The sequence below is a fragment of the Amblyomma maculatum genome, chromosome 1, assembly GCF_055883805.1.
Source record: "Amblyomma maculatum isolate TAMU_Amacu chromosome 1, ASM5588380v1, whole genome shotgun sequence".
In the NCBI taxonomy this organism is placed as follows: Eukaryota; Metazoa; Arthropoda; class Arachnida; order Ixodida; family Ixodidae; genus Amblyomma; species Amblyomma maculatum.
In genome coordinates, this window is record NC_139344.1 from 409,370,982 (window position 1) to 409,384,978 (window position 13,997).

Genomic DNA, 13,997 nt, shown 5'->3' on the forward strand with positions numbered 1-13,997 from the left:
TATCGTCATGAGTCATAAGGGAACCATTTTTGTGTTTCTACACATGAACAGCTGCCACTTGATAGCCAGAAAAAATCTGGTCGAAGCAGTTTGGTGTGTAGGTTTTATTTTCGGAACAGAGCAATCCAGGAAAATAGAAGGTGAGCCAGAGGTCATGAACTACCATAAGGACAACACCATATACATAAAATGTATCTTTCACTGCAAAACATGTTCTTCGTCCTCTTTTGCTCCAACCTTCGTCCTTTCCTTCAATGTGGTCGAGGTGTCCACTGTGAAGCAAGGATGTTCATGGTAGTACAAATTGCTAATGCCAGCGACATGGATGATGGCACCCTGCCAGCCTCCTGTTGTTGATGTAGTTATGACTTTAAAAGACAGGATGTCAATAAGTGTTTCAGGGAGTAGGCGTTTGCAAATTGTGGTTTTTCTTGTTTGCAGCGAATGCAGTCTTGCCTTTAATACGACTACCGTTAATATGGACAACTCTAATTATGAACAATTTTTCTGGGTACCAAACTTTACCATTAGAGTCCATGTATTTTTGTTGCGTTAATATGAACAGTCATGAAAGCCAAATCGTTACAGTGCTTCAAAGATAATTTCTCTTCTAGATTTTGTTGACAGGTGCCACACGAACATAGTGGCAATGACTGATTGATTGCCCTCTTCGCTTGTGGTTTCATATTTTACGCTGCGAAGTTGCCCAGTCGATGCACGTTGCGATTTTTTGTTTTAAATTCACTTGAACAAAACTCTGACAGCAGCTTGCACCTTGTAGAAAGTTGGATTCAGCAACTTTCATCCGACTGAATGCTGATACGTAGCAGGATTTCGTGGGAGATGAAAAGTAGAAGTCAAGTAATTTATTAATGAAATGCCATTGAGAACAATATGCAACTGCATCACAATACTTTCAATAGACCGATCCCACCGACCGATCTGCACATGCGCCGGTTTCCCGGAAGTTTGCCCGCCGCCATGTTAGTTGTAGTCCGCTGGTCAGCGCGTGCACATGGCACTGCACTCCTGGAATCACCGCTTCCTACAAACTTATCGCACATTTCTCGGACTTCGCCACCAAGAAAAATTTGTCAAGTCATTATTTTAGAAAATTGCACTGTTTTATGCAAGGCAAACTTTCTAACCATCCTGTTGTTCTTTTAGCGATGGCATATACACTTTGTATGGTTGAAAAAGCGCTGGCATAGCCGGCACCACATGTGGGAAATAATCGGGGGCTGAGCAAAAAATATCATATTATGGCAATTTGTGGTTCTAGTGATTGATAACCGATTAGTGTGTGATAGGCGATGACGAGTTAGAAATTATAGTAATTAATTGATTAATTGACAAAGAAATGAGCACTGAACAAAAGTATTTGAAATGAGGGCATTCAAAAGTGTCAAATTATCAGAATGAAAAGACAATGCTTGGTGATGCTCTTTAAGAAAATTCAGAGTGTGTAATTCATAAATCAATTTATATAATTGAGAAATGAAATATTAGAGAAAAGGGGTTCAGAAATGTCAATATGCTCAGAATGGTGACTGGCTGACGGAAAAACTTTATTGAGAGACAAGGGAGGGAATGTTCTCAGAATTAAAAAGCGTTAGAGCATGCAATTGATCAATTATTTACACTGAAATAATAAAAAAAAGACAAATTGTTAAAACGTGATCGAAGGTGTTGAAATTCTGAGAATGAAAAGCCAGTGGTTTATGATGTTAATAACAGAAATTTACAGTGCTTAATCAATTAATTAAAATAGTCGCAAAAATGAAATATTGCAAAAACGGGGCTTCAAAGACGTCAAACTGCTCGGAAAGAAAAGATAATTCTTGATGCTAATTAAGAAAATTTGGACTGTGTAATTTATGAACAAATTATTTTAAATACTGGAAAAATTTAAATATGAAAATGGAGCCTAAAGGTGTCAGAATGATAGGAATCAGAGTCCAATGCTTGATTATGCTAATTAAGAAAAGTTAGTGTGTGTAATTGATCAAATAATGAAATAATTGAATTGAAAAATTAAAAAGGTAAAAGAGGGTTCAAAGGTTTCAAAATGCTGAGAATGAAAAGTTAATGCGTCAAGATGCTAATGAAAAAATTTCAGTGAGTGTTATGAATTTATTATTTCAAATAATTGAACAAAATGAAAAATGCTTTCAAACTTATAAAGCTGCTAAGAATAGAAAATCAATTTTTGCTGATGCTAAGTATTAATGTACAAAGCGAAATAAAAACAAAATAGAAATAAAAAGCAGAAAAAATATAAATATAACAATATAAAAAATGAAAACGAAAAACATCTGTGTATGTGAGACGCTATCGGGTCATATCCGTAGCGGCGGAGCTGAAGTGATCCCTTAATTTTGTTTCTGTTGTTACCGACTGATTACGAAGTGCTATCCTATCTTTGAGCCATTTATGAATAGTTAGGTGGAAAACGTTTGCTTGGAAGTTTTGTTTTAGCACGCGCGTGCTTTGCGATGCGTGTTACGTTACGAACGCCATAGGGATGCAATGGAGGTTGGCAACAGTTTTGAATTGGGGCGTCAGTCCTTGGTGTCTTAATTGTCCTCTGCAGTTTGCACATAGCCGATATTTGTTAACAGACCTTTGCAACAGTGATATCTACTGACTTCTAGTAGACTAGGTGACGTGTCTTTGTGTGTGTGCGAAAATGGTGAGATTTAAGAGATACCGCTGACACAATGGAATTGTGAAAGTTTACCCGAGTTTTGGCCAGAGTGACCTGGGTAAGTTGTTGCAAGAACCCCGTCTAGCACGTTAATTATTTTTATCAATTTTCACTCTCCAAATTTTTTTAATTAACGTCATCAAACATTGGGTTTCTATTCCGAGCACTTTTTTCGTATTTAGCATTTTTGCATTTATTTCAATGACTATTGATCAATTGCATTTTCTAAATATTTTAGATAGCATCAGCAAGCATTGGCTTTTCATTCTGAGAATTTGGCACCTTTGAACCCCCTTTTTCTAAATTGTTCTCTCTCCAATTCACCAAATATTCAATGAAATATAATGATTTTATTAACTCATCATCACCAATCACACAACAATATGTGATCAATCACTACAGCCAAAAATCAGCATGATACAGTTTTTTTTCGCTGCCCCCGAATATTTTCAAAACGCGCTGTCGACTACTACTACTATTACGACGACGATGACGCTGACGGCTTTTCGAGTGAACGAGCTGAACAAGCTACACTTAAAAGCAGAGTTGCTTTTCCCTTGTGCTATTGTTATGGCATCCAGTAACGTAACAGGTGAATTTTCCCAATGCACTCGGGCATACACAAGAGCTAAAAATTGTTCCGCGGCACGCAGGCACTCCAGGCGGGCAGAGCAGCCAAATGACTACATCTACCAGCATGCACCGCAGCAGCGGCAGCGTCGCGAAACTGGCCGGTGGAATCAGTCTATTGCATTGCATTTGAAGCATAACAGTGACTCGAATAATGTTCTTGTAGCTCCTAATGCCAATTTCTCTGGCCTACATTATGCTCTAAAGCAGACCTTATCTTTAGTTTCTTTTTCTTTTTTCCAGAAAAAAAAATCGAATTTGTTGTTACGGTTGACTCGCTTTATAGACAGTTTTGTGCGGAAACCAAAGTGTACATATTAATGAGGCACTACTGTAGTACTCATTTTCTTTTAATAATGTCAAGGTGAATATTTCGACTTGGGCGCTAAATAATTTATCGGTACAATGAGCACTTTCAAAAGCATGTATTTTCCAAGCACTGAAGGCCATTACAAAAGAAAAGGAAAGTGTACCGAAGCCTTGTCAATCACTGTAGTGTTGACCCTTAGCAAAAATGGCCATTGGAAATTTAATTGAGAGATCCGACACACTGATAAGGCGGGTCCCTGATACATAGAGTTCATTACACTAACTAGAGGGAAAGCTGAGGGCGCTGCACTTCAGCCACCATGGGCGCGCTAAGAATCATGGGCAGGTGTGCTACTTGTTGCGGGACAGTCGGTTTTTCTCGGGTGCGTGGAGTGGCGTTACTGCAATGTTTCTTTTTCGTCATCATCATCATCTGAAGGTGCGTACATAGACCGCGAAAGACATAGTAGCGAAGGCGCAAAAGCAGACGTCGCCAATAAATGGTTTGTTTCCCGTAATGCCACTAAAAACTTCCGTAAGTGATTGCACAACTATAAATATTTTCATAATGTTTTTTTATTTCAGATTGCCTATTAAGTGCGAAATATTGGTATTTGTGCTGCTCAAAACTAAGCCAATAGGAGAAAGAGCCATCGTTTATATTGGATAAATTTCACACTGACATGCTGTTTCTCTCTCTTTTTGCAATTTATAGTCACACTATTCAATGTTAGGACATTATTTACGGTAGAACAACGTTTATCTTTGCATTAGTTTTGGCCAAAAGTTGTAGTTCTGCACTCGGTAGCTCTCCGGCCCATGATGCTTTGAGCGCCCATGGTGGCTGAACTGGCCGTCTGGAAACTCCATGTAAACTCCCATAGACGGCAGCACAGCTTTCCCTCTAGGTAAGAGTAAGAAACTCTATGCCCTGATACGATTGCTACATGCTGCTCCATTGTGACAAAATACTAACAACGATGCCACTCTTGCGCCGAACTGCTGCAAATTGGCAGCTCTTGATTGGATGGAATCAAGCACCGGCAATTCAGGGAGGTGTAACCTTGGCTCTCGATGCTGTTCCAATATGCTAATGTTTGCAGATGCCCATCTGTATTGAACATGCCTGTCTCGCGACCAGACTGACTTAAGTGCGGTAGTTTTCATGCCAGTACGCGAGCCACCATCGCTCCAACGACGTTTTGGCGTGCGTTTCAAAACACTGCTTTTTATTACAGCTCATAGAGACGAACGCCATTTGACATCCTCGGGCTTGAGTGCCAAGGTAAATTCTTATTTGCCTCATGAGTGGCATGAACGAGAAGTGTAGGCATGAAGTGGCAACAAAAATATTATTAGTTCATATCAAAATTTGACGCAACTGTTCTTTTTGCTGCCTGTTAAGGGTGCTGTTGTCATTATATACTTCATATTTAGCATCCATCTGCTTGCCAAATTTGAGGCTATCAATTGTGATTGGGATTCGAACAGACAGCATATGTACCTCGAATTGTTTGCCGTTGTAGTTGTACACTGAGAGGCTAGGCAGATATTGCACCTTTCACCAAAAACCGAACCATCGAAACACATTTAACACTTAGCCAAATTGTGTGGCAGTATCTCTATGCTAAGCAGCGAAACAAAACCATGGCAAACCCTGTCAGCGCTTTAAAACAGTTTTGCAGCGTTTAATCAGTCTCAATCAATTTAGCGAGGTTTAACTCTGACAAATTTTTTTTTATATCTAACTTCCGTCGCTGTGAATCCGACTAGCCAGCCGTCAAGCCTTGCATGAATCAATCGGTCAACGATTGAGTTTAATTATGACGCAATGGTAATTTGATGGCGTCTTCACTTGTGCCGATAAAGCGATTTCGGCACACTGCATTTGCCAGAATACTGTCTTACCTGAGCACTGAACATCAAGCGACAGCTAGTAGGAGTAGCACGAACATCCTATGTTTTACTTATGCAGTCAAATTTTTGAAGCGAATAAGATTGCGGCCATATTTGCGAAATTTGTTTCTGAATGTATTGGGCAGCTCGGCCGACAGCGGAAATTAGTGGGTGCGACCCACCATCCAAACAGGCACAACAGCATGACTGTGTCTACCTTTCGCAATTTGTTTATTCAGTTGTGCAACGTCCATGGCCTGGCACTCTAGCGTGTGTTTTAGAGATTGGAAATTGAGGAGGATTAGCGTAGTATCTGAAGATCAATAACAGTTTGCATTGCGAGTCTTGGGGGGGATATTCAAAAACTATGTAAAACCTATAAAGATATACTGAATGTACTAACTCAGCAGCTCAAATAAAACAAAAATACACATCACAGCAGTATTCCTCCAAATTTTTAAACGCATAGCCACGACAAATTTTTCTTACTTTTCCATATGGCTACGAGCAACTGTCCATCACCCACACTAACAGCTGCACACCAGTACAGGTGGTTGACCACTGGCTGTATCCAGTCAACAAGAGCAGCACAAGCAGCCTTCTTGCTTTCTGTTGTGAGACGTTTTTTGATCACTGTAAACAAAATCACAGAAGGTAAATGAACTGACAACTGCAAGATATGATCCCTTGAAATTAGTATTCCCTTAGCAACAGAGGCACTCGGGCAAAAATTATAGCATGGTCACAATGATAGAGGAGCTATACAATCATTCCTTTATGCAGATAAAAGTGCTGGAAGGATTTTTTGAAGACACTATGGATGCCACTTGGAATCTGCATGCTCCTGCAGCTTATGAGACTTATGGACACTATATTGAGCAGCATGAAATTGCACATTTGTCTATGCTACCTTGATGACGTCATTTTTGGTAAAATGTTCGACAAACATAACAAGCGTTTAGTTTCTGTGTTAGACTACTAGCGTAAAATCAGCCTAGCTTTCAATTTAAGGGTGTGCCGAGCATCCAGCGTTGTTGCTCGGCCATCTCGTCGATGCACACGGTGCGAGTCCAGATCCTCAGAAAACTGTGGTTGTGGAGTCAGTTAAAACATACCAGAATGTCAAAAAGGCCTGCAGTTTCTTGAGGTTTCATTCATACTTCTGATGCTGTATTCACTGCTCTGCAGACGATACCTATCCACTGACGTGCCTTTTCAACGAAGGACCTTTGCTTGAATTGACTCCCGAGTGTGCCTCATTCTACCAGCTGAACTTTCTTTTGAACTCGCATCTTATCCTCGAACATTTGGCCTCTCTGCCCCTGCAGAAGTCCGCACTGATGCCGGTAGTGTTGGCATCGGCACTTTTTTGTTAAATGCAGCAATTACCAAGAGCATGTTATTGCATATGCGAGCCACTTTCTCAGCAGGCCAGAGTGCAACTACAGTTCTACCGAACAGGAATGCCTAGCTGTGATCTTCACTGCGCAGCAGTTCCAATCATACATGTTTGGCCGCTCATTCGCCATTATGATTGATCATCACTCCTTTTGGCTGGCTAATCTCCAAGATCAATATAGTAGTCACCTTGCACGCAGGGCTCTCCGTCTACAGGAGTACGATTTCACTGTTGTATACGACATCAGGAGGAAGCGCCCCGAAAAATGTCTTCCTTTAATGCAGCTTCCCTCAACTAAGTGTGACAGTGAAAACTTCCATCCTTATATCAGCCATCATCCCATACTTTCCTGGTTTGAGGTATTTAAATGTGAGCAGCGCAAAGGTCTGACTCTACAGCTCCTCTTTGCCAGTGCGTGTGACCCGGCAGTTACAGGCCGCTTTTTACGCCACCAATACTGCCACCCAAGAGACGATCAGATACAGCCTATTTTATGTTCTGTACACTTTCCCACTGCACTACACTCTGGACAGCATAAGTAGACCGGTGAGCTTTACCTGTGTGTGTGTGTGTTGTGTAAATGTAACAGCTGTAGTCTCAAAGACAGGCAAATTGGACTCGGGGATTTGAACAAGTAGAAACTGGGACTGCTCACACGCTATAGAAGCTAACGTCGAATTTCTGGAGCAATCCCGTCATCAGTAAAGCTTTTCTTCAGTAACAAAAGAGCACATTTGCTGTGTTGACTGTCTGGACAGCGTGATTCAAATTAAACAGGCAAAAATGCATAGGACATGCAAAGCCTCTAGAGAAGTTGTGCACGATTCAATTCGCTCATGTAAACAGGGGTCATATTAACGGCCCATCTGTGTTCCCTACATCAAAAGACATTCAACAGAGAGAAAGCTGCTCTATTATCACTGCACTGTACGCAAACAGAATGACTAAAAGCAATGCAGACAATCCTGCAAAAATATTTTAGGAGTGGGGGAAATGCGTCACCAATACTATGGAGATCGTTTTTTGGTCGAAGGCTTTTTTTTTTTTCGGTATGAAATAGACGTGAGCGGACATTGTTGTCGCAAACAGCCCGGTTTTGCGCAGCCGTGAAAGCTTAGGCGAAGCAAGTCATTTGGATAGTAGCAATAAGAGAATTTTCGGCCTTGCCATCGCAGTAGCTTAGACTGCGCAATTGGACGGAAAAATGAATCGTCCTCCGCAGCGCGCTCCAAAGCTGCAGGGAAGAGCGTGGGGAGGGAGTGAGGCAGCGGATTTACATAAGCTCTCGTTCGGTTCGTTTCTTCTTTTTTGTTCCAACTTGTAGTTTTTGCTACCATCGTTAACCATGGAAATGGAAACTGAATGCTATTGCGATTATTATTGCTTCGAACTGCGCGTGCATTCAATCGTTCGCGGCATGAGCATAACCTGCGCTTTACGTGAAGTGGCATGGACATGACGAAAGCATGAATGGCCGAGATATTCGAACTGGAGGGCTATAGTTAGGGGTTAAACTTTACGGTTTAAACCGAAAAACACTGATAAAGGTACGCCGAAAGCATTTCAGAAGGTTCGGTTTAAACCGAAAAAGGTCAGTACCTTTTCAAGCACACCGTGAACTCTTGATGACAGAAGAAAATTACAACAGTGTTCAATCCAGGGGCATGATGTGAGACAGTGGGATTGTTGGTTTAAGTACAGCGGTTGAGGATTTTGAGGCATTTTTCATGGCCTCACGAATGGGGAAAGAATAGCAGCTGTACTTCCCGACCCTCATAAACATGCGAAGCGTCCGAGGAGGGGCTCCTAGAAGCACTTGCAGCGCAGGTGCTTCCAAGAAGATCACGAAGACCAAAACCCGCCAGTTTCTTGCCACGTGAAACTTCTCGGACACAAGCCCAGAGAAGCGCATTTGTTTTTTAAGTGATTTGGTTTATGCAAAAATTTGATCGTAATAAATAATATTTCAGTTACTCCTTTGTCTAACGTGTGAATTTATGTTTTCCATATGCGTTTTGTCATAACGCTAGTTTGCTGCGTATGCAAAGTCAAATAACTGAAGTCTTACGTTAATGATTCCTCAAGTGAGGGCTCATATAGGTCAGGTCATCGGCATCTGCAAGAGCTGGCATTGAGGGTTCAGAAGGAGGCTCAATTCTGTAAATGCAAAAGCAGGGGTAAATTAAGAAAAATGGGAGCAGCGCATGCAACCCCCACCCCCTCCCCGCTTTCGTAGTCCCTTCTCTCTTCCATTTTCTGTTCTATATTACACTTCTGCAATTATATGCCATTTCATTTTAACTACACCAACCTAAAAAAGGAACAAGGTGTGATCATTGTGATTAGTGCCAGAGTGATGCATTAGTTTGGCAGTACACAGAACACAACCACAGCACTTAATGCTCAGACAAGAAGGTAACAAATAACAATTAAGGGACTATAGTCTGGGATTCACTCTGGCTCAGCCTATTTTCCTCTCTCAAAGTGAGAGAAAAGGGGTGATGGAACAATTTGAGAGATGTAAGGCAACAGTGATGATGGAGGTGGAAAAGGATTCTCCTCCTTATCTACTATTCCAGTTACATTTTTTTAGATGTTGCCCTCCACCACAAGATGGAGGGTGTCTCACTCTTTTCCAGTCCCTAAGCAAGTACAGATAACCTCACATGAAAGGGACCTCCACGAGTGGAGGGAAAATCCTGTTTTTGCAGCTCGACAAGGTCTCCCAAAAGCTAAGTGAAGCTGTCTCTTTGTTCTGGCTTCTTCTCTTATACCTATTTCTCGAAGTTCCATTATTTGTGGTTTTACATATGAAGGAGGTCAGAATGCATGGGCCCCCTCCTCTTACCCTCGAAGATGAGGCTCTGGGCTGCAGCCTCCTTAACACTCACCTTAATCCAGTGCTGATGCAAAGCGTTGCATTACTTAGTGGGACTGCTACACATTTACAGGTAGTACCTGAAATGCATTGAACAAGCATAACTTGTGTACCTTTCAGCAAGTTATTCTGTTATATCAATAAGGTGCAAACAGAAGACTTACATGAACGATTTCTCGAATGAGGGCTCATGGTTTCTGGCCTCTTCAAGAGCACCCGCTGCATTTGGTGTAGAGCAGCTTATGGTTGCAAGGTATACCAGAACCCCAATATGTGTCCTCCTCTACACAGAAAGAATGTGGCAATCGTGGCAACTTTGTTTGTGTTCTCCTTGACGTAACATACTTCAAAGAGAGGCCAGCCTGCACACCTGAAAATGTGGCAATCGTGGCAACTTTGTTTGTGTTCTCCTTGACGTAACATACTTCAAAGAGAGGCCAGCCTGCACACCTGAAAATAAACAATAGCAGCAATTTTTAAAATCGTGAGAAGTAAGCCAATTAAAAACTCTTTCTAATCTTGCTGTCAGTGCTTAAGTGGCACGATGAAATGCAATTATGTGTTTCAAACACAATAAAAAGTTGGATGCTTGTGGCATAGATGCATTACAATAAAAAAAAAAAACAGGACTAATTTTCTTTTGAGATATCAGCGTCCATGGAAAGCACACCACTTGTATATACGACATTGTTCAAAACGAGAGCTATAAGAAAACATGCCCGTGTCATTTACTTCTCGCTTAGTTACTTTCGTGTTTCCTGAGACTATCATTCAAATGAAATACGATAAATTTAAAATGATTATATATGAATAGTGCTCACGTAGACATTGATATTCAAAGCAGGAGTTATGGTAATGTATCTATATCGTTCATGATTCATTCTTCAACAATAAAGTGCATGAAAGTTCTTGTACAAGTAAAACAAACAAAAACTCATTTCTATTTTTTTTTTTTTAAGTAGAAAAGCCCCCCCCTCCCACGTTTGAAACAATCCCCGGGACCACCTCTGTCATATTCTCAACTGCAATATCTGTTACAACCTTCCATCGTAGACTCTAGAAATTTACAGTAAAGCACACACTGCTTTACTGCATTCATGAGACCTGTAAATCAAATGATACGTCTGTGCAGTTTGTTCTTCAGTGATCTGCAATAGCCAAGAAGGTATATGTGCTGACAATAAAAAATGCATACTTGTGCAAGCTCAGTTGCCACAAAAGCAGTAGAGTACAGCTTACAGGTTGCATTCAAAATGCACTGGCATTGTGCTTGTATTAGAATACTTAATACGGCAATGCAAATTTTGAATATAGAAGGCAGGAATGAGTACCTACTTTTGCTCTTCACTTGTCGGGCAGGTTCCTCATCAGTTTGTGTGGCACTGTGACACTGTTTCTTGCAGTATGTGTAGTCTCCTGTAGCAACTTCGACAAACTGAATAAGAATCAAAGCAATAAAGTGTTAATATGACTCGCGATTTTTTTTTAATTACTCTGCCAGTGACTCTACCCACTTGGTTTGCGTCAGGTGACTCTGAACGCACGTCATGGTATGGAAGGTGGTCAGCACAAATTTCCTCACAGGCACCAGTGCCATAGTCGAATGTTGCCCACTCAGAGTCAGTTTCCTGTTGGAAAAAAGCCTCATGGTTCAACCCTGTATTGCTTCAGAAATAATCATTCACAGGCTGTCTCACTTGAAAATCTTCAGATGGTGATATAGCAGCATCATCATCTTCATGAAGTTCGACTTCCACAAGAGACTCCTGCAAGAGAGACTCCTGCAAGAGAGACCCCTGAAAGAGAGACACCTGCAAGAGAAACATCTGCAATATGATATAAAATGTGTCTATCAACCACATTCTCCAAAATAACATACTTAAATCTTAATGCCGTATGTTTTATGAGAATGTTTCATTTTACTAATATCATCTTCAAAGTTTTCTTATCGAGGTAAAAAGAGCATAGAAAAATGTTCTGTGTATGAATTCAGGCTTTCATACTAAGCTATTTTTACTAGTGCTTATATTCGATACAGCTCACACTGTTGCTGCAATTTATGCGTACATTACAGGTATTCAACTAGCAGTGAACACAGAAACACCCCACAAGGCTATAGACTTAGGTGCAAGCGGAATGCTTTGCTAGGACTGTGATAAAGGCTATAGACTTGGATGCAAGAGGGATGTTTTGCTAGGACGGTGATAGTACATAGTGGGCTGCATGTGTACCACTCTAGCTATACTTTACACTATGGACTACCCACACCAACCAGCACATCTAGGAAAGGAAGATGTCCATAGCTCTAAATTTCTCTTGTGACAAGCATTTACGGCATGTATATATAGTTAACTTATACCACCCCTGCCTTTTTCACTACAACTCCACATTGTAATGAAGAGCACAACTAAATACAAAACTTCCCATGTGTAACCTATATAAGCACAACCCTAAAGCACCACTGTAAATTATCTCAGTGCCTTAATTACCCAATGCATAATGAAAAAATATGTATACATTCCCTCTGTTGCAAAGACACATATAATTTTGTCATTTAATTAATAAAATATGCCATGCAGAGGTAACACACTGCGGTCTGTACACCATATATGCTTACATTTGCAATATGTCATGAAATTATCTTTTCTTCTTTTTCATTGACTCAGTGGTTTCAGTTGGTACATGCCTACTAATCTTAAAATCCTGTATAGCTCAAACAAATATAGAAAACTATACCTCCACAAATAACAATGTTACTTGCCGCAAGACCGCCATGCCGGTGAGACTAGACTTAAAATGTCTTTAGCTCAGTCACAACGAATCGGCTTCTGACACGTTGAGCACGCAACGCGTTACCGGGCCACACATTCGTTTACATGACTACGCTACGAAAATCTCGGACAAAAAATCTACCCATGGGACAGGTAAGAAACAAAAAACTTCATGCTGGGCTAGTTCAGGGGTGGAATTAAGTGCTGCTCCATTTTCTCCAAACCTACTCCAATCGGCTGTCACAATGTTTTGCAATCAAATTTAGCTGATCATGAGAATGATGGCAGTGCATCGATGGTAAAATATATATATATTTTTTTAATGGCATTAACCATTGCACCAAGTTTAACAAAACATCAATTTTCCACGCTATTACAGAACACTGGGAGCTATATGAATTATTCAAAGCAATCATGCAAAACACAAGCAGGTACAGGTGTGCAGGTGTCGTACTATGTTCCAACAACATGATCACAGCAGCTGCAAAATTTGGTACTCACCTCTACCACTTTGGTTGGTTGCTCAGCAGCAACACAATAAGGTGCGCCAGGAACTGCGCCGCAACGAAGCCGTCTTCGTTTCAAAGTTTCGGGCGCGCCTTTGAAGGCGCTCTGTTCGAAGTGCAAGGAACAGACCCTGCGCGCAGTTTGGCTCGGCAAACCAAGAGCGTCGAGCCACAGTTTCCGTTGCTGAGCACCGGTCGGGAAGCGATGGAATGAGACTCCCGCAGAATCATTGGTGCTCATGCAGCCAAGGGCTGCGCACTGCCTCTTTGCCATGCGAGGCACACGTTGAGCAAACCACGAAAGTAGCAACCCACGTACTGTGCAAGCAACGAATGCGATAGAAAAAAAGTTAGGAACGTAACCTAGCCGAGCTTGCAGCGGTGACGGGCGAAAAGAGCAAAAAGAGCGCGGATATAACCACGTGCCGGTGCAAAACTACGTGAAAGTACTAGATGGAAGCCAACGTTAATGGAAGCTGAGTCGCTTCGAACTGCATAGAGATATGTACACCCTCTTTTAGAGAAAGTGTTTGAAGCAGATATTAGAGTAGCGCTTGTAATGTCACACCATGTTACACTTTGTCACACGCATTTGTTTGATATTGAAATATGCATTTGTGGACATTAATAAGCGGAAAAATAAAAATAGTCTGTATTTATTTTTCTACAGCACTGGATTGGAAAGGCCCGTTCACACATGCGACTCGCAGCGGTCGCGCGACCGTTTTGGTCGAAAAGCGACAGTCGTTGACTGCCGGTACGGCCGGTACAGATTCTAGCCACACTGCCGGTCGCGCGTCCTTCGCGAGTCGCAAATGTGACCGACCAACGTACGCGTGACTATACGGTCTTTACAAAAGTTGCGTTGCGATCGGAAGCGACATGCGATCGGCAGTGCTGA

The 13,997-nt window shown here is 41.4% G+C and overlaps 1 protein-coding gene across 1 annotated transcript; it reads right to left on the reverse strand.

The window, feature by feature from the left end:
• Window positions 1-91: 91 nt before the first annotated feature.
• Window positions 92-13,541, reverse strand: LOC146208907 (uncharacterized). Its single transcript, XM_084596413.1, has 9 exons — window positions 13,092-13,541; window positions 11,517-11,630; window positions 11,334-11,447; window positions 11,155-11,254; window positions 9,984-10,269; window positions 9,833-9,899; window positions 9,010-9,098; window positions 6,032-6,175; window positions 92-272 (listed from the first exon to the last, which is right to left on the reverse strand). The coding sequence occupies exons 1-5, from the start codon at window positions 13,368-13,370 to the stop codon at window positions 10,166-10,168; spliced, it is 711 nt and encodes a 236-aa protein (XP_084452539.1). The 5' UTR covers window positions 13,371-13,541; the 3' UTR covers window positions 92-272; window positions 6,032-6,175; window positions 9,010-9,098; window positions 9,833-9,899; window positions 9,984-10,165.
• Between the last annotated feature and the right edge of the window lie 456 nt (window positions 13,542-13,997).

Excerpts from the sequence above, each read along its gene's own strand:
- LOC146208907 (XM_084596413.1), bottom strand. The coding sequence starts at position 13,370 with ATGGCAAAGAGGCAGTGCGCAGCCCTTGGCTGCATGAGCACCAATGAT. Across the intron at positions 11,448-11,516 it reads CACCATCTGAAGATTTTCAA|GAAACTGACTCTGAGTGGGC; the intron begins GTGAGACAGCCT and ends TTTTTCCAACAG. Across the intron at positions 10,270-11,154 it reads CCGACAAGTGAAGAGCAAAA|GTGTGCAGGCTGGCCTCTCT; the intron begins GTAGGTACTCAT and ends GTTTATTTTCAG.